The sequence below is a fragment of the Brassica rapa genome, chromosome A03 (assembly GCF_000309985.2).
Source record: "Brassica rapa cultivar Chiifu-401-42 chromosome A03, CAAS_Brap_v3.01, whole genome shotgun sequence".
Lineage (NCBI taxonomy): Eukaryota > Viridiplantae > Streptophyta > Magnoliopsida > Brassicales > Brassicaceae > Brassica > Brassica rapa.
Window position 1 is genome coordinate 10,893,662 of NC_024797.2, and position 18,155 is coordinate 10,911,816.

The following is an 18,155-nucleotide window of genomic DNA, read 5'->3' on the forward strand; positions in this document are numbered from 1 at the left end:
TTAGTTGAGTTTTCAAAAAAAAAAAAATTGTGAACCAAATTTCTAATTGAAGTAACCAAAATTTTGAAATGAAGTAACCTTTGTAGGAGTGCTTCTCTTTTAATAAAAAGAGATGTTATCATCAATTTTGAAAAAAAAAGAAGTTATGATCAAATGAAATAGTAAGAAAACGAAGAAGAAACAGGTGAGTGATTTTGGGAGCCTCTCCTTAACATTCTGCGTGTTAGATGCGCTACGCTGTCTTAATTATTCTCTTTATTTTATTTTCATTTATTTATTAATCTATTGAATTTTCCGCTTCTGGCTTCTCTTTCTCTCTCGAAGGATTTGATTGAATCTAAAACGCAGGACGTAGAGAGAGAGAGAGAGAGATCATAAGCTTCGCGTCTTTGTTGAATCTCTCTCTACATCGGCGTTTCTTCTTCTTCTTCTTCTTCTCCGTCCCTCACAGATTCGCGATCCGATTTCGCATCAAGCGCACATTTCCGTACGTATTATCGCTTAGCGTTCGTTTCGATTTGATTAGATCTATGTGTTTGAGAGATTCTCGCGACGAGCTGGTTCTGATCACTATTCGTGTAGAGGCGATAGATTTGCTTAAGATCTGTGGTAGTTGGCTGCATTTTGAATGTCAATCTTCCCGAATTGATCGATTTTGATTTGATTATAATGTGTTTTTAATGGTTGAATCTGAAGGAAGAAGCAGTCAATCATGTACACGTCATTTTTCCTGATTGATTTGTGTGTCCCATTCCTTGCTCAATTATATGATTTTGATGCATGTTGCTCGCTTACGTCTTGTGTTTTGCTGAAGAACGATTCACTTTGATATTCATCTTCTATTCGTTGTGATATATGTTTGTTTGAAACAGTTGGCAGCAAAGGGTGATCATATAAGTTTTGCAACAGACTTCTTAAAGGGCGTTTAACACATACGCAGATGAAGAAAGTCTTCGGTCAAACTGTCAGAGACCTGTGAGTATTTTATAATCGCTGTGTGAAATATTTTTCTTTTCATTAACCATGTTTGTTTGTTTTTGTAGCAAGAGAGAGGTCAACAAGAAAGTGCTCAAAGTGCCTGGAATAGAACAAAAGGTAAAGGATACTCTTTTAGCTCCTTCTTTTCTGATCTCTTTTGGTTGAGTTTAAGCTTAAAGTAAATAGAGAAGCTTATCTTGGTACAACTCCTCGTCTGGCTAATATGGTTACCAATTTAAAGCAATATATACAACATAGTTTCATGTTGTTTCTCACCTCTGGTTTTTCCTCTTCAGGTTCTAGATTCTACTAGCAACGAGCCATGGGGTCCTCATGGTTCTCTTCTTGCTGATATTGCGCAAGCTTCAAGAAATTAGTAACTACTACCACCTTCCTACTGCTCTGTTTTTTTCTGTGATGAGGATAATGCACAGCAATAACAGAAATGTTACTTCTCCTGCAGCCATGAATACCAGCTGATCATGGGGGTCATATGGAAACGACTTAGCGACACTGGAAAGAACTGGCGGCATGTCTATAAGGTAAAGAAAATAAATCGCTTGTTGGTTTATTTCTTGTTTGTATTGCTGTAGCAAGTGAATGAAACAATTTCCTGTTGGTTTTTCCCCTCCTATCCACTTCAGGCTTTGACAGTTTTGGAGTACATGGTAGGCCATGGGTCAGAACGTGTTATTGAAGAGATTAGAGAGCGTGCATATCAAATTTCGGTAATGACCATGCTGAGTACATTATATTATAAGTATTCAGCATCGAAAGAATCCTTTCGTTCTGTATCTTAGCAGTTGACTATCTGACATTTTATCCATTTTCCATGTGGTAGACATTGTCCGATTTCCAGTATATTGATTCCGGTGGTAGAGATCAAGGAACCAATGTTAGGAAGAAATCACAGAGCCTGGTGGCGTTGGTCAATGACAAAGAGAGAATAGCTGAGGTCAGAGAGAAGGCTTCAGCTAACAGAGATAAGTAAGTTCGCTTGTAATTGTATCTTTGTTTTTTAATTGCTGTAGTTTCCTCTTTATTTTAGCCTCGCTGGACACGTGTTTGATTTCTGGTTGCTAGTGGCCTCACAACTGTTATTATGCCTTCTAGTAGTCTATAAATTTGTAGTTTAAAAATATGCTTCAAGAGCTGAACATATTAACCTGACATATTTTCACTACAGGTATCGCAGCTCAGCACCAGGTGGGATGCATAAGCCTTCAGGAGGATATGGGGACAAATATGATTACGGATCCCGGGATGAAGAGCGAAGTAGTTATGGAAGAGAAAGGGAATATGGTTACAGGGATGATGATAGAAATAGCCGTGATGGAGATCGTCACTCCAGAGACTCTGAAGACCGGTATGGGAGAGATGGTAACAGGGAAGATGATTACAGAGGAAGGAGCAGAAGTGTTGATAACTACCAAAATGGGTCACGAGGCAGGAGTTCAGAAAGGGAACGGACGTTTGAGGATGATGGCCATTCATCAAGGTATGTTGATCTTAAGTTTCAGCTCTCCTTTGAACTTGAGCTAAAAAAGGAGCAGTTTTGAGATTAAATATATACACTGGATAAAATATCTGATTGTGAATAGTAGCTAGCAGTACTTGATGTCAAAAGCATGTTTCGAGCCTCTTCTTAGCCGAGTTCCACTTATACAATGAAACATTCATCTTTATCGTGTAGGGGTAGTGGTGCTCGAGCTGATGACAGTTCTCAGGATGGGAGGTAACTAAGTTCAGGCCTTTTTCTTATTGTATTAAGTTTTGTGGACTTGTGTCAACTCATATGTCTTAACTTCCTTCTTTCGGGATTATATGATAGAGGGCAGCTCCAGAGGAAGTTTTCTGAACAAAATATAGGTGCTCCACCTAGTTATGAAGAAGCTGTCAGTGACTCAAGGAGCCCTGTATATAGTGAAAGGTGATAATTCTCTGCTATGCAGATCCAGAGCTACCTTGGTTTTATTGGTTTTGATGAAACTTATTATGCAGGGATGGTGGGGAGACCCCACAAGCTACTGCTCCAGGAGCTGGTTCTCCTCCTCCCCCACAAGCTGTTGCTCCAGGAGCTGGTTCTCCTCCTCCCCCACAAGCTGTTGCTCCAGGAGGTGGTTCTCCTCCTGCCCCACAAGTAGCTGCTCCAGGGGATGCTTCTCCTCCTGCTGGAAACAGCACAGACAATAAATCAACTGGTTTCGTTAATGAATCTTCTCCTCAGAACTTTCAGGATTTTGATGAATTTGATCCACGCGGTGCGTTTGCAGGTACAGAGTTCTTGAAGTTTGCGATTCTTTTTTCCTAGTTTGTAACATCTTTGGAATTTTCCTTAGTTTTTTTTTTTTTCAAACTCCTCTGCTCCATAGCGATAAATTTTCATTGTTAGTTTGGCTCTTATATTGGTATCCAATAAACCTCTCTGCTCGTTCTGAGTGTGAACGTTGTGCTTCATTTCTTTCCCAGCTGGCCCTCCAGCATATGCATCTGTGGACGGTGTTTCAGCTCCTCCAACAGTGGCTTCTACATCTGCTCCTCCCACTTCAAACAATGTTGAGATGGACTTGCTTGACTCCCTTGCAGACGTATTTTCATCAAACGCATTGGCCGTTGTACCGGCTGAATCTACCTCTGTTGAAACCAATGGACAAGCAAATGCTCCATCGTTTTCTACACCTCAGCCATCAACTCAGGTATTGACAGAGGGCTTAAGCAGTTGTACTTATGGATGCCTTCTTTTTATTTGTAACATTTTGATTATTGCTGACTAAAATCATCACCCATTATACAGCCATTTGACGACCCATTTGGTGAATCTCCTTTCAAAGCCTTCACTTCTAGGGACAGCGACTCAAACCCGCAGCAAAGCTTTGGTGCTCCTTTCCAGCCAACACCACCAGCCTTCACCTCGGAGGTCTCTCATCCTGATACTTCTCATAACTTTGGCTTTGGGGAATCATTTTCCGCCGTTGCTAATCCTGAACCTGGTGTTCAGAATGTGCAGTCTCCATCAAACTCACCAGGTTTTCCTCAAGAGCAGTTCGACACATCTGAGAATGATTTTGATATTCTTGCTGGCATACTCCCACCATCTGGTCCTCAAGTTTCAGTCCCTCAACAATCGAGTGCCTCAGTACCAACATCTCAGTTTCCTCCCAGTGGAAACATGTACGAGGGATATCACCCTCAGCCGGTATCTACAGCTCCAAACATGCCTGGACAAACTCCATTTGGGCAAGCTGTACAACCATATAACATGGTTCCTCATTCACAAAATACGACGGGAGCCACACCGTTTCACAATGGAGGCTTCATGCACCAGCCTGGCTCAGCCGTTTACAATCCTGGAGTTGTCACTTCACACCCTACAAGCGAAAGCTTCCATCCACGGCCAGTTGCTGCCACTTCATCGAGCTCGCAGACCCCTTACTCTACCCCAAGTGGGCCAGCTGGTCAGTTCATGGCGCCTTCTCATGCTCCACAAAGAACTCAATCCGGGCCTGTTACTATGCAAGGGAACAACAATTTCATGGGAGACATGTTTACACAACAAGCTGGACCAACAAGCGCAGTGACTTCATCGTCATCATCCTATTCAGATCTCACACCTATAACAGGAGCGATTGAGATCGTTCCTCCGCCTCAGAAAAAGTTCGAGCCAAAATCATCAGTCTGGGCAGACACATTGAGCAGGGGACTTGTTAACTTTAACATATCTGGACGTAAGATAGATTTCCACCACAACATGTGAATGAAAACAACCAAAAACCCCTGTTTTAAGCAATATTTTCTAACATCTTTTTCTGTTTTCTACTTATGTGCAGCTAAAACAAATCCATTGGCAGACATAGGAGTTGACTTTGAGGCGATCAACAGGAGAGAAAAACGGCTAGAGAAACCGACAAATACACCACCAGCAACATCGACTATCAACATGGGTAAAGCAATGGGATCAGGCACTGGCTTAGGTCGTGCGGGTGCAACTGCTATGAGACCTCCTCCAAATCCAATGGTAGGCTCTGGCATGCCCATGGGCGGCGGTGGTTATGGGGGTATGAACCAAAACCAACACATGGGTATGGGAATGGGACCAGGCATGAACCCAAATCAACCAATGGGTATGGGAATGGGACCAGGAATGAACCAAAACCAACCCATGGGTATGGGAATGGGACCAGGCATGAACATGAACATGAACATGGGAGGAGGATATGGCCAAGGTTATCCGATGCAACCACAAAACCAAGGAATGGTCCCTGGTCCGAACATGCCAGGCAACAACAACTATAATCCAATGATGGGTCAAGGCGGTTATAACCCTCAACAATCCTATGGTGGTGGATACAGGTAAGATCAAGCCAAACCATTACTGACAAGACCCTCCACTTGTAAAATCAAGAAGAGAACACTCTGGTTCCGTACCTCTCTGCTTCTTTTCATTTTTACCTGGGACATGTAATATCTATCAGGCGATAAAATAGTCGGATTGGTCAGCCGCTTCACGGAAGTACTCAGGTTACATTATTCATCTCAGCATCAGGATTTTCTACACTCTTCGTTTCCTTTGTTATATGCGTATAAATTGATATATACTACACAGATTCTATTTTTGAGGGTTTCACGTATTGAATGTGTACAACATTTTCCATTCACGGAACAAATAAAATATTTTGTCTTTCTTGCATGTTCTCGACTTTATATACTTTATTTATATATTCATTGTCATTCCAAAAAGACTTGGATTTTATCACCAGCAGTGTCTTTAAAGTCCAACAGAAGTTTCCCTCCGACTTCATCAGCTGCATCGTCCATCAATTGCTTCAGGTTCACGCCTCCTAAAGCTACAAAAAGGCCCCAGGCTCTGTCATTGTCACTTAAGCAGAAACTGAACAAGCAGACAACGAATAAGACTAACTATTACCTGGTACAATGTTGGTGACACCTTCCAAGAATCCGGCCTGCTCCAACCATAAAGACACGTTTTGCTTACATCAATCAGTTCAGAGAAACACACATTCGGAAAAGTTATTACACGTACCGGGATCCTGACGTCGAGTTTCTCAAACCCATCACGTCCAATGATTTTGATCCTCAGAGACCTTGACCAGATTCTTGAAAAAGGGTTTCTTGATTCATTAGAAACCACTTCAGGTACCATGACTTCAACAACCGGATCCTCCACTCTCTGTTTTGACTCATCTTGCGCTACTCGTTGGTTACCATATACGCTACTACTGCTAGATCCTTAAACATGGTAAAAAAATGATATAGTTACTCTTGACTGATATTTCCTCAAAGATGATATCCTTCATGTTTCTCACCTCTATTTGATGAGGATGATATAGCATACCGCTTCTCTTCCTCACGGTATGTGTCATAGCCAAGAATCCCCTCAATTTCTTCTAAAGACGGCATGCTTCCTGGTGGAGGAATCCTACCACCCTTTATCGCCAATAGAGCGTCCTGCAATGCTTCTACATACTATAAGTCTCTTGGCCAAGACACATTATTGACAAAAATACTGTCACTCACTCACCTGCATTGCTTGAATTGATACCCCAATCAAGGAAAGTGGATATGCAACTAGCTTATATCCAATCTCTTCTATCTCAAGCGGGTTTAGCATCGGAATTTTCCCACCAGTCTCAAGCATATTAGCCTACACAAACAGCACACAAATGTAACTTCATATCAAGACTAGAGTAATCTTTCTAAAGGGGCAAAGTGAAGTGTTACCAGTTTAGGAACTAATGGATAGACATTGCAGAATGATTTCATCTCTTCTCTAGACACAAGAGAATCAACGGAGAGAACATCTGCTCCAGCATCTGTAAAAGCTCTCGCCCTACTAAACGATTCCTCCAGAGACATCACTTCTCTAGAACCAGTTTGAGCAACAATGACAATGTCTGAACCACACTCTCTCCGCGCATCAACCGCAGCTTTAACACGCATCACTGCTTCCTCTCTAGAAACCACTCCTCTCCCACCGCCACTAGAAACCTGATCGTTGATTATTATTCCAGCAAATCCAGCTCTGATATACCCCTTGACTGTTCTCTTAACATTAATGGCGTTACCAAACCCATTGCCACCGTCTCCAATCACCGGAATGGATACAGCCTGAGTGATCTGTTGACCTTGGTCAACCATTTCTCCGTAAGAAATGAGTCCTTTATCAGGTAAACCAACCCTAGCTGCTGAAATTGAGAGCCCTAACTTGCATAGAAAGATAAATCATCAATACATATACACATAAAAGATCAAAAAGCAAACATCTTTCTTTAATTTTAAGCTTAAGTCTTCAACTTTAAGATTGACTTCCCAATAACCAGTGCTGAAATTGAGAACCCTAACTTGCACAGAAAGTAATACACATACATACATAAAGATCGAAAGCAAACATCTTTCTTAAATTTAGCTAAAGAAAACTGTAAATTATTCAAATTTAAAGAATTGGGTTATCAGATTGAAAGATCATTACCAGTGGTGAGGCAGTAAGGAAACCCAGCTCGTTCGACGAGCTTAGCACTAAGAGCATCGAAGCAGCAAGGACCCTGAAGGACACCAGGGGATTGCATGATCTCTCTTAGCTTCTTCGCCGGAGAAGACGGGTTTGAGTTTCCAGAGGAGTCAGAAGCTGCTGCGGTGGCGTTAATGGCGACACGGGATCGTCTCGAGAAAGAGATGGGTTTTGTATATAGCTGTCTGATGGAGGGAGTGGAATCTGGAGGGAAGAGGATTGGTTTAGATTGTTGACGATGGAGGAGGAGAACTCGAGGAGGAAAAGAGGTGTAAGAGCTTAGTGACGCCATCGAAAAGGATTCACTTTTGATTCGGAACAAAATGATTTGATTGATTAGAGAAGAAGAAGAGTAGTTGGAACAAACCGAACCGAGAGAAAGTTTTCCACTGACTCCGGTTTACGCGCGTAAGGCTTTAACTCTGTACCGAAGTAGGTTTATTGAACCAAAATCCAAACCGAAAATAAAATAACCTGAATCTTGATCCGTAAAATACCGGAATAGAGGTGCAATTGGTTTTTGAGTCCTTTACCACCTGTCACATTTTAAAAGTTTAAAAGTCTTCAAAATTCTCCTAAAAAGATTTCACAGACTATTTTTTTTTTTTTGATAAATTCTATCAGCTGATCCGGTCGATCCCGGAAAAAACATACTTAGTGCTACAAAATGGATTATCCCAAAAGCATACCACACTGTCTGACCCAAATTTAGAATACCTTCGACTAATGCCAAGGGGTAGACCAATCATCTGTTATGACAATTTTTATTTTGTTATTTTCATTCTATGGTAGTTTTTCTTAAAATCAACAATTTTGTAACTTTAAAATATTTCTATAAACTTGTTTATTATAATTTTAACAAGAAGTTCAAACTTCAAACTAATCACAATTAAATCTTGTAAAACAGTATATCCAAAAATACATAAACATTTAAAAATATCTAAAATATTTGAATATTATCAAAATTTGATATGACCTTGAATACATATCAGAAAAAAAAATTGACAACTAAAACAATAAAACTAAACAAATTTCGAAATCCGATTCCAAATATTAGAATTAGTATCTAAAAACAATATTTGAACTTAAATATTAAATTTCATGTTTATTTTAATATAACATAAATATACATAAAATAAAAATATTATTAAACTCGGATTCAAAAAATTATTTGATAGAGTTGCAAAATTTATTTGAAGTATTATTGACAGAACAGATTCTAAGATATAGTATAAATTTCAAATGTAGCATACATAAACTGAATTCACCCAATTTCAAATTTTTTTATCCGAACCTAGAACCAGTAACATCCCTGCCTAGACCGAACCAAGTTAAAGCACGCCACGTGAGTGTGTTTAGGGCTCGCGGGGGCGCGTGATCATCTCCTTCTTCTTCTTCCTCAACACCATCATCTCTTCTTACATCGTCCCGACTTCAGACACACCCCCAAACAAAAAAAAAGTAGTATCTTTTTAACCTTGAAGCCGATTATAAACTCACTTGAGTAAGCATCAGTTTTCTCAATCCACATGTGAAGAAGCTTCCTTTTGTCATCTTCTCAAATTGCCAATTAGGGTTAAAAATGTCAGCTTGAAATCTAAAAATGAGATCTTTTCCACTCCTACATTGACAATGGGCAACTGCAACACTAGAGACGAAGCTTCCGTCTTGACTCCTCAAGCTCAAGCTCAAGGTCTCTCTCTCCTTCTCTCTCTCGATCTCTCTCTATCTCTAACTTAACTCCCTTGATTCTGATCTATCTTTCCACCTCGCAGCTCAACAGCTACAGAGAAAACACTCACGCTCCGTCTCAGATCTGAGCGATCCCTCTACTCCCGACTCTCGCACTCCTCCTTCCGTCATCCCCTTCACTCTCTTCGAGCTCGAGACCATCACCAAGAGCTTCCGCCCCGACTACATCCTCGGAGAAGGCGGCTTCGGCACCGTCTACAAAGGCTACATTGATGACAATCTCCGCCTTGGCCTTAAGTCTCTCCCTGTTGCCGTCAAGGTTCTCAACAAGGAAGGTCTCCAGGGACACCGTGAGTGGCTTACCGAAGTCAACTTCCTTGGCCAGCTCCGTCATTACAACCTTGTTAAGCTTATTGGTTACTGCTGTGAGGATGATCATCGTTTGCTTGTTTATGAGTTCATGCTGAGAGGCAGCCTTGAGAATCATCTCTTTCGGAGTAATACCCCCTTCTCTGTTCATATTCTTGTCTAGTTTATAAGTTAGACCATACTGATGATGAGAAACCAGACATGTGTTCTTAGCAATGTCCTAAAAATTGGTGCCTAAGCCCTGTTTAGGCGGTGTCTAGGCGCCTACCTAAGGCATTAATCTTCTAATAAAGGTCTAATTGTTGTATAGCGATTTCTTGAACTTTGATTATTAGAGATGTGTCATTCCGTTAGCTCCTCTCTAATCTTGTCTAGTTTATAGGTCAGACCGTACTGATGAGAAACCAGACATGTGTTCTTAGTAATGTCCTAAAACTCGGTCTTAGCATCCTGTTTGTGTGGCAAATCAGTCCTAAAGTAAACTGTTTTACCGGTCTAGGTGGGAGCTTAAGCAATGCTCCCTCTATAAAACATTTAATTACCGTCTAGCAGTTTCTTGAACAATGGTTGGTTGCTATCATGGTAGTGTATAATTAACCAAGTTAGTAATCATGGCCTCTCTCTTCAGAAACAACAGCTCCGTTATCTTGGTCTAGAAGGATGATGATTGCTCTTGGAGCTGCAAAGGGCCTTGCTTTCCTGCACAACGCTGAAAGACCGGTTATTTATCGGGATTTCAAGACTTCCAATATACTGCTTGACTCGGTAACTAGTGCTATTCTCTTCTTTCAGTGCTGCAAATACCTTTCCACATCTAATGTATGCTTGTGCTGAACACGCAGGACTACACAGCCAAGCTTTCAGATTTTGGCTTGGCTAAAGCTGGTCCCCAAGGTGACGAAACCCATGTGTCAACTAGAGTGATGGGTACTTACGGCTATGCTGCCCCTGAATATGTGATGACTGGTATGACATGCATAACCATAGCTAGATGTTTCCCCCTTAAACATGGTCTGTGATGGCAGCAATGCTCAACTGTTTATATAAGTCCTAAAAATAGAGTAGTTGCTTAAGTTGTTAACTAGATGTCATGTGGGAGCTCGCTTGCACCTCTACCTCTCTCTTTCACTAGATTGCTATTGCTGCTGCCATGTCTTGTTTTCACTTGTTATATAAGTCCTACCGTTTGGAAAATAGAGTAGTTGCTTAAGTTGTTAACTAGCGTATGTGGCAGCTCGCTTGCACGTCTATCTCTCTCTCTCTTTCACTAGCTTGCTATTATTTACCATCTAGTATGTGGCACTTAAGATGACAAACCATGCAACTAATATGCACTTGGATAGCACCAAGTACACACTGACTTGATTTTGTTACTAATGACAAAGGACACCTGACGGCCAGAAGTGATGTGTACAGCTTTGGAGTTGTTCTTCTAGAGATGTTGACGGGAAGAAAGTCAGTAGACAAGACAAGACCTAGAAAAGAGCAGAACCTGGTTGATTGGGCTCGGCCGAAGCTGAACGATAAAAGAAAACTGCTGCAAATAATCGACCCGAGGCTGGAGAACCAGTACTCAGTCAAAGCAGCTCAGAAGGCATGCAGCTTGGCGTATTATTGTCTGAGTCAGAACCCCAAAGCTAGGCCATTGATGAGTGATGTGGTTGAGACTTTGCAGCCTTTACAGTGTACAAGCGATTCCCTAATCCCTGGTGCAACAACAGGAGCTGCGTTTGCAATGGGAGGGGTGCCTGACTATAGAATGCACAGAAGGTTTGCAAAGAATGTTGGGCCTGGTGCTATTTGCAGGTCATCACCTAACCAAAGTTGTTCTCCGGGTGGACCTGCAGCGTGCAGAGTGCGGTGATAAGTGTGTGAAGTGTACATAATCTCGGTTCGCAGTGTCTCTCGTCTTTTGGTGTAATTTCTCGCTGAAAATAATGGATACGGTTTGCTTCATGTTGTTTTTGTTGTTGTTGCTGCTGTTTGTTTGTTGCCACCACTTGATCTAATCTAGAATGTTGTATGATTATGATTGAGCGTGGTTCTTTGTTTGTATCCGCTCTCTGATGTAGTGCTTTGAATTAGTCTCTTGACATTTCTCTAATCACTCTTAATGTGAATTTTTTGTGTGTGTAAGCAGTATTGGTTTTCTTGGTGTCACCTAATCTATCTTCAACATCTTTACCTCTCTTATCAATTAACTTTCAGACGTTAGAAAAACATGTCAAGTGAGTGTTTCTAGGGTTCACGTGATCATCTCCTTCAACAGCATCTCTTGGTAGGTCGACTTCAGACAACTACAAACATGGTTGTCCATGATCCCAAAAGACGCTCAATGGATGCTTATCCAACAAAGGCTTGAAAGGGATCAGCTTTGTCAACAACAGCAGAAGAACGAGAAAGACAATAACGCAACATGTGGTGCTTAAAGAACCACCGCTTAAAAGCTGCTTCACTTCCTACTCCTACAAAGAGATCAATCACAAAAGGTTTTGTTTTTTGATGGTTGAGTTTAAAACACAGGAGTGATTCACTAACTTTTTGCTATTTTGGCTTTGTAGATCCCAAGGATGGTATGATGTTTTTGCATATACAAGATTGTTCCACCCTGTAGATGAGAGTCCTGCTGGTAACCAATGCTAAGGTAAACCACATTGTGACTGAGCTGGCTCATGTGACTCTGATACGCTTGTGTTTGGAGTGCAGGTTTGATTTGTGTAAGCCAATGGATGGTATGTGAGAAAGTTACATGATGAAACTCATCAAGGTGACCGGGTAAGCTACAGTACACTTATATCTGACTACTAAGATACTAATTCAGACATTGTGCTTTTTTTATAAGGACGAAACTGAGGGATGTGATGTAGCATGCATCCACAATCATTTTAAGCTCTTGGTCACCATCCTTAATTCGATCTACTTTTTGCAGGAAGGCTCAGTTAGCATCAACCCTTTTCTCAGCAGATCTTCATGGTGCTTTCATGTTTACAAATATGTAGTACTTGGATCCAGAGCACCCTAACACCTTAAATCAGAGAACACTCTGAAACATTTGGAATAATCACAAGAGAATAAATTTCGAGGTACCTTAATAGCTGCTCACATCTTTCTCTTTCCAAAGCCTTAAGCCTTAACTTGGTTATTGTAATCAATCACATACAGATGTACCAAAGAAGCTCTCAGTCTTCATCATCCAACTCAACTGCTGGAAAATCACATTTACCTAGTGTTCAAGAGACAGTGTTCTTCAACGTTGATTCAACAACGAAGCTCTTGTCTTTTTTTGGTGATGACCAGTGACCACTAAAGCATCCTAGTGTCCAAAGATTTTACTTCAAAGCCTTCATGATGTATGTACCTAACATTATAATATACTATCTTTTAGTTTTTGTATGAATACTACTCCACAGTCCTCCACTGTCTATACTATTATTTTAATGTTTATTAGTGTATGAATGATTGAATTCCAAAATAAATAAATATAAATCCATGTTGGTGACCATTAATGAAGACAAAACTACAGTTGAAGATTCCATTTCAGTAAACGAGGTGAGTCTTTGACTCCTTAACTAAATGTGACTTCACACATTTGTCTTCTCTAATCTTAGAAACCTAATTCCAGAAGAAGGATGAATCCATCACAACTACAGTTACCAAAGCCCTGTTCTAAGCGTATATTCTTCTTCACTCTAGTCTTATTCTTCTCTCTCTATTACATCTTAACCACCATCAGAACCATCACCATCTCTTCTTCTTCCCAAGATCCTCACCGCTTCAAGAACCTTCCATGCACCATCATTCCTCTCTTCAAGAACCTTCCATCTCCCATTACTCCTCTCCTCCAGAACCTTCAGCAAACCAACCATCACCACCATCATCATCATTGTCTTACTTTCCACTCTGTCCCAAGAACTTCACCAACTACTTGCCCTGCCACGATCCATCAACAGCACGACAGTACAGCATTGAAAGACACTACCGGAGAGAGAGGCACTGCCCTGACTTATCCCACGAGAAGAAGCTCAGGTGTTTGGTCCCAAAGCCCTCTGGCTACAAAACACCTTTTCATTGGCCTGAGAGTAGAAACTACGCTTGGTTCAAGAATGTTCCGTTCAAGAAGCTAGCTGAGTTTAAAAAGACTCAGAACTGGGTTAGGCTCGAAGGAGACCGTTTTGTTTTCCCCGGAGGTGGTACTTCTTTTCCCGGTGGCGTTAAGGACTATGTTGATGTGATTATGAAGGTTTTGCCATTAGCTTCTGGGAGTATAAGGACTGTTCTTGATGTTGGATGTGGAGTGAGTTCACTTGCATGAGTAGAAACCGTTACTAGATTATTATTGATATTTGACTGCAGAGTGTTTATGGATTAATCATTGTGTCAGGTAGCGAGTTTTGGAGCCTTTTTGCTTAACCATAACATCTTGACAATGTCAATAGCACCTAGGGACATACACGAGGCTCAAGTTCAGTTTGCGTTAGAGCGTGGACTCCCTGCTATGCTCGGTGTTCTAAGCACTTATAAACTGCCTTACCCATCAAAGTCTTTTGACATGGTCCATTGTTCTAGGTGCCTTGTCAATTGGACTGCCTATGGTAATGTGTTTATAATAACTATACAGTTCACTGTGTGTTTTTAACCTTTTGGTTGATTCAGATGGGCTTTACTTGATGGAGGTTGATCGTGTTCTACGTCCTGGTGGATACTGGGTGCTTTCTGGACCACCTGTAACATCAATGGTCAAAGCCAAGAACCAGAAGAGAAGTTTACAGAAGGAGATGGAGAAACTTAACGATGTTTTTAGAAGACTTTGTTGGGAGAAGATTGCTGAAAGATACCCAGTTGTCATATGGAGAAAGCCTTCTAATCATTTGCAGTGTATAAAAAGACTAAAAGCTCTTAAGTTTCCTGGTCGCTGCTCTTCTGGTGACCCTAACGCTGCATGGTGAGTTTAATTACTAAAAGTATATACCTTCTTCTGCATCTTCAGAAGTTAAAGCTTGACTCAGTTAGATCTTTTTTTTAACAATAGGTACAAAGAGATGGAGCCGTGCATCACTCCTCTTCTAAATGTTAATGACACACACATAAGAGTTCTTAGAAACTGGCCTGAGAGACTAAATCACGTGCCTGAGCGACATGGAGTGACCATTTCGAGATTTAAAGCTGACACTAACCTGTGGCAGAGAATAGTTGTGTACTATGACACTAAGTTAAAGTTTCTCAGTAATGGAAAATACAGAAACATTATGGATATGAACTCTGGTTTAGGCGGTTTTGCTGCAGCATTGATTAAATATCCAATGTGGGTGATGAATGTGGTGCCGTTTGATCTTGAACCGAACACACTCGGTGTTGTGTTCGACCGTGGCCTCATTGGAACTTACATGAACTGGTAAAAACACTCAAAACCTTGTCTGATCTCATCTACTTGTGATCTCTCTTATACCGTCGTTTTCGGTTTCTTGTAGGTGTGAAGCTTTCTCTACATACCCTAGAACCTATGATCTGATTCATGCCAATGGTTTGTTCAGCTTGTACTTGGACAAGTAAGATCTCTTTCTGTAGCATGAAACTTTGGTTCACATTTCTTGTAATAAATGTGTAATATGGTCTATTTTTGTTGGTTATTGTGATAGATGTGACATTGTTGATATACTATTGGAGATGCAGAGGATTCTTAGACCCGAAGGAGCTGTTATAATTAGAGACGGTTTTGATGTCCTTATGAAAGTGAAGGCTATAACCAATCAAATGAGATGGAATGGTACAATGTATTCAGAAGCAGATAATAGTTTTGACCATGGAACAATACTAATTGTAGATAATTCATTTAAATAAATAAAAAAAGCTTTTGGGGGCATAGTCATACTGTGATCTTGATCTCAAAGCTTGATCTCTAATACTAATTAAGAGTCGGATAAGTTGAGCAACCTGACATGGACTAATGCATGGTAGGTTTACTCTTGTTTGTAATTTGCATTCTCAGTTACACTGAAACTGCAATCAAGGGCATTTTTCATTCATAACATTGTCTTTTAGTGGTAAGCAATAAGAATATGTCCTAAAGCAGTTGCAAAGGTATAAAAGTTAGAAACTCCCCATTCTATAATCAGTTGAGCATTTTGAAGATAAAACTTGTGTGCTTGATATAAACCTAGCTTGCAGCGTTGTGTGCGCAATATGAAGCAGAGTTTAGACCAAACATGAGCATTGTAGTACAAGCCCTTCAACCGCTATTGAGGTCTTCAGGAACAGCTACTGCACCTCATAGACAAGCTTGATTTTCTTCTTTGTGGTTCTTGCATATTGGAATCATTAATGGCTTCAAACGCTTTTGAAAGAGATGGTGATTTGAGTTATGGAGATGGATCTGCTGATTCATGGAAGACAGTTCGAATGTACACAAACTTATGACAGATCTTTTTGATTCATATGAATTAGTTACAATACCATAATTATACATAATCTTGTAGGCTTTTGTTCTTCAAAGAGTAACTTCAACACACTATACTAGGACTAAAAAAATGTTTCTATAACTTGTGTCATCTAATTAAAAATCACTCTGTTAAGTTGATTAGAACACAAGTGTATGAAAAGGGTTTGTTTTAAATTGTCACTAAGAAGTTGAAAAAAATGGCGTAGAAGAAGTTGTTTAACTACGAGGGAATCAAACCAAGAGCTTCAGCAGCACTTCTCTGACTCTCTTCACTGCAACACATTCCAACAAACGTTCTCATTAGAGACTGTCTCTCTTCCAGCTTCATGAGTTTCTCCAGCCCTCTTGCCACCATTTCCATCTCAGCCTGATGGATAAGTAAAACAGCAGAGGAAGTTTAGTGAAAACAATGGGAAAGTGAAGCAGAGACTGAATGGTTAAAACTACAACAGAAAGAAGAAGAAGGAAAAGACATACAGAGTACTCCTCAGGAGGAAATATGCGATGAATGAGGCATATTTTCGATAGTTCTGCCACCGATTCAGAATGTTTACCCTGTATTTCCAGAGCCTGCAGTAACATAGAGTTTGCACATGACACAAAGTATACTTTAGTGTTTGATTCTGATCATCAAGGAATGGGAGGCTACCCAAGCTTGTAGAAACCATGAACGTGTGCGTGCAGCAACAGCAGCAGAAACCATCCTTGCAGCATCTATCTTTGCAAGCCCAATGTTCTCAGCAAGCCCAGCGATGAACTCTCGAGCATCTTCACTACAAATCTCCACAGAAGAAGACTCCCAAGGAGCTCTACAGAGAGTTTTCAAACACTTTCAGCACCACACCACACAAAAAAAGGAGTAAAATCACCTTAAAAGACCAAAGAGAGTCAGAGACCTGCTGCAAGCATTTAGGACAAAGTCAACAGATGTTCTGTAAAAGGAATCTCGAGTATTTGTTGGCTCAATAGAGACTTTAACTCCAGCAATCCTACATACTCTACGCAGCTGTATATACAAGTAATCTAATCTAGTTAATTCAAGATAGTTATTAGTTACACACAATCTAGTATGAAAAGAAGAAAAGGAAACAGATACTAAACTTGAATGATATCATTCTCCGTGATGTCCCTTCCACTGGTTCTGTTATCCACGATTGCTGGAAACTAAAACGATAAGTTACATTTGTAGAATGAAACCATAAACACACAACTCATACTAATACCATTGCAAAATCAAATCTTTCAGCTATCTACCTGAAACAAAACAGACAAAAATGTTGTCTTTAAGCAAAAGCTTGTCGGGAAAAAAAACAAAAGAGAGGAGTTTAAAGAAGCAACCTCGAACGATTCTGTTGGCTTCTCTCTGATAGTCTTCTTTGTCTACTTCCAAGCTCTGACTAGGCAATGAAGCAGGCCACCATTTCGGCAAATTGTTCTGAGCTCTATGCTTGAGGGTTCTAGCTACAGAGTTACTTCTAGAAGCCTGACCAGACGAAGAAGCTATGGAGCTTGAAGAAGATGAACGAATGGTATCAACAGCTACAACCACTTCCTTACCACCAAGACTCCTATCTCTCCTAACTACTAACTTGGGTCTACCTTGTAAACCACCCTTAAAAGCTGTTCCTAAGTGGACAAGAACCTTAATAGCAAAACCAAACACGAGTCCAAGCAAGACAACACCTCCAACGAACTGCATAGTTGATTTCCTGCACGTGACGACGACGCGCTTGTTGTCGTCTAGCGAGACTAGAGTTTGCAAGTCGGAGACGGCGTCTTTCCCTGAATCGAGAAAGAGCTTGAAGCGGGAGGTAGCTAGGGAGGAGATACGGTTGACGTCTAGGGTTAAGCTTAGGCTTTGTTCTTCATAGGAAGAATAAGTGGAGATTGTAAGAAGATTGCTGTCGCTGTAAGTTGAGTCATTGGAGTTTCTGTTACGGCGAGCGGGAGAACGACGGCGTTTTGGAGTTGAGAAGGACGAGAGAGGAGCTTTGTAGAGTTGAGGTTTGGTGGCGAAGAGTCGCGGGGAAGAAGGAGAAGAACACGAAGTGGTCATGTTCATTGTGTGATGTGTTGTTTCGCTTGTGGACAATAATGAATGGAGTTAGTTGAAGAGCTACGGTTTGGTCGGACCAACTGGTTTAAACCGGTTTA

The 18,155-nt window shown here is 40.8% G+C and overlaps 5 protein-coding genes across 9 annotated transcripts; 3 read left to right on the forward strand and 2 right to left on the reverse strand.

Moving 5' to 3' along the window:
- Window positions 1–166: 166 nt before the first annotated feature.
- Window positions 167–5,665, forward strand: LOC103858054 (clathrin interactor EPSIN 2). Of its 5 annotated transcripts, none has more exons than XM_009135333.3 (15): window positions 167–184; window positions 349–487; window positions 873–975; window positions 1,044–1,095; window positions 1,275–1,354; window positions 1,442–1,520; window positions 1,623–1,706; window positions 1,820–1,965; window positions 2,165–2,476; window positions 2,672–2,713; window positions 2,810–2,908; window positions 2,980–3,251; window positions 3,448–3,674; window positions 3,773–4,703; window positions 4,806–5,665. In XM_009135333.3, the coding sequence occupies exons 3-15, from the start codon at window positions 941–943 to the stop codon at window positions 5,330–5,332; spliced, it is 2,886 nt and encodes a 961-aa protein (XP_009133581.2). In that variant the 5' UTR covers window positions 167–184; window positions 349–487; window positions 873–940; the 3' UTR covers window positions 5,333–5,665. The 5 variants fall into 5 exon arrangements, with proteins under 5 accessions (XP_009133581.2, XP_009133580.2, XP_009133582.2 ...); XM_009135332.2 differs by having other exon boundaries at window positions 168–184; window positions 325–487; XM_009135334.3 differs by lacking the exon at window positions 167–184 and having other exon boundaries at window positions 228–487; window positions 3,773–3,895; window positions 3,977–4,703.
- LOC103858053 (2,3-dimethylmalate lyase) lies at window positions 5,605–7,879 on the reverse strand. Its single transcript, XM_009135330.3, has 7 exons — window positions 7,466–7,879; window positions 6,718–7,196; window positions 6,518–6,640; window positions 6,303–6,444; window positions 6,020–6,225; window positions 5,903–5,939; window positions 5,605–5,822 (listed from the first exon to the last, which is right to left on the reverse strand). Exons 1-7 carry the CDS (start codon window positions 7,794–7,796, stop codon window positions 5,704–5,706), a joined length of 1,437 nt encoding a protein of 478 aa, XP_009133578.1. The 5' UTR covers window positions 7,797–7,879; the 3' UTR covers window positions 5,605–5,703.
- A 922-nt stretch (window positions 7,880–8,801) lies between these two features.
- On the forward strand, window positions 8,802–11,701 carry LOC103858055 (probable serine/threonine-protein kinase PBL8). The gene is made up of 5 exons (XM_009135335.3): window positions 8,802–9,197; window positions 9,280–9,693; window positions 10,194–10,330; window positions 10,408–10,531; window positions 10,951–11,701. The coding sequence occupies exons 1-5, from the start codon at window positions 9,137–9,139 to the stop codon at window positions 11,427–11,429; spliced, it is 1,215 nt and encodes a 404-aa protein (XP_009133583.1). The 5' UTR covers window positions 8,802–9,136; the 3' UTR covers window positions 11,430–11,701.
- Window positions 11,702–11,971: 270 nt separating this feature from the next.
- LOC103858057 (probable methyltransferase PMT19) lies at window positions 11,972–16,233 on the forward strand. The gene is given in 7 exon segments (XM_009135336.3): window positions 11,972–13,326; window positions 13,329–13,859; window positions 13,947–14,157; window positions 14,219–14,507; window positions 14,595–14,957; window positions 15,034–15,111; window positions 15,202–16,233. Coding segments are annotated over 7 exon segments (1,806 nt in total). The 5' UTR covers window positions 11,972–13,194; the 3' UTR covers window positions 15,404–16,233.
- LOC103858058 lies at window positions 16,077–18,109 on the reverse strand. Its single transcript, XM_009135337.3, has 6 exons — window positions 17,340–18,109; window positions 17,103–17,158; window positions 16,898–17,007; window positions 16,651–16,810; window positions 16,479–16,571; window positions 16,077–16,368 (listed from the first exon to the last, which is right to left on the reverse strand). Exons 1-6 carry the CDS (start codon window positions 18,061–18,063, stop codon window positions 16,222–16,224), a joined length of 1,290 nt encoding a protein of 429 aa, XP_009133585.1. The 5' UTR covers window positions 18,064–18,109; the 3' UTR covers window positions 16,077–16,221.
- Between the last annotated feature and the right edge of the window lie 46 nt (window positions 18,110–18,155).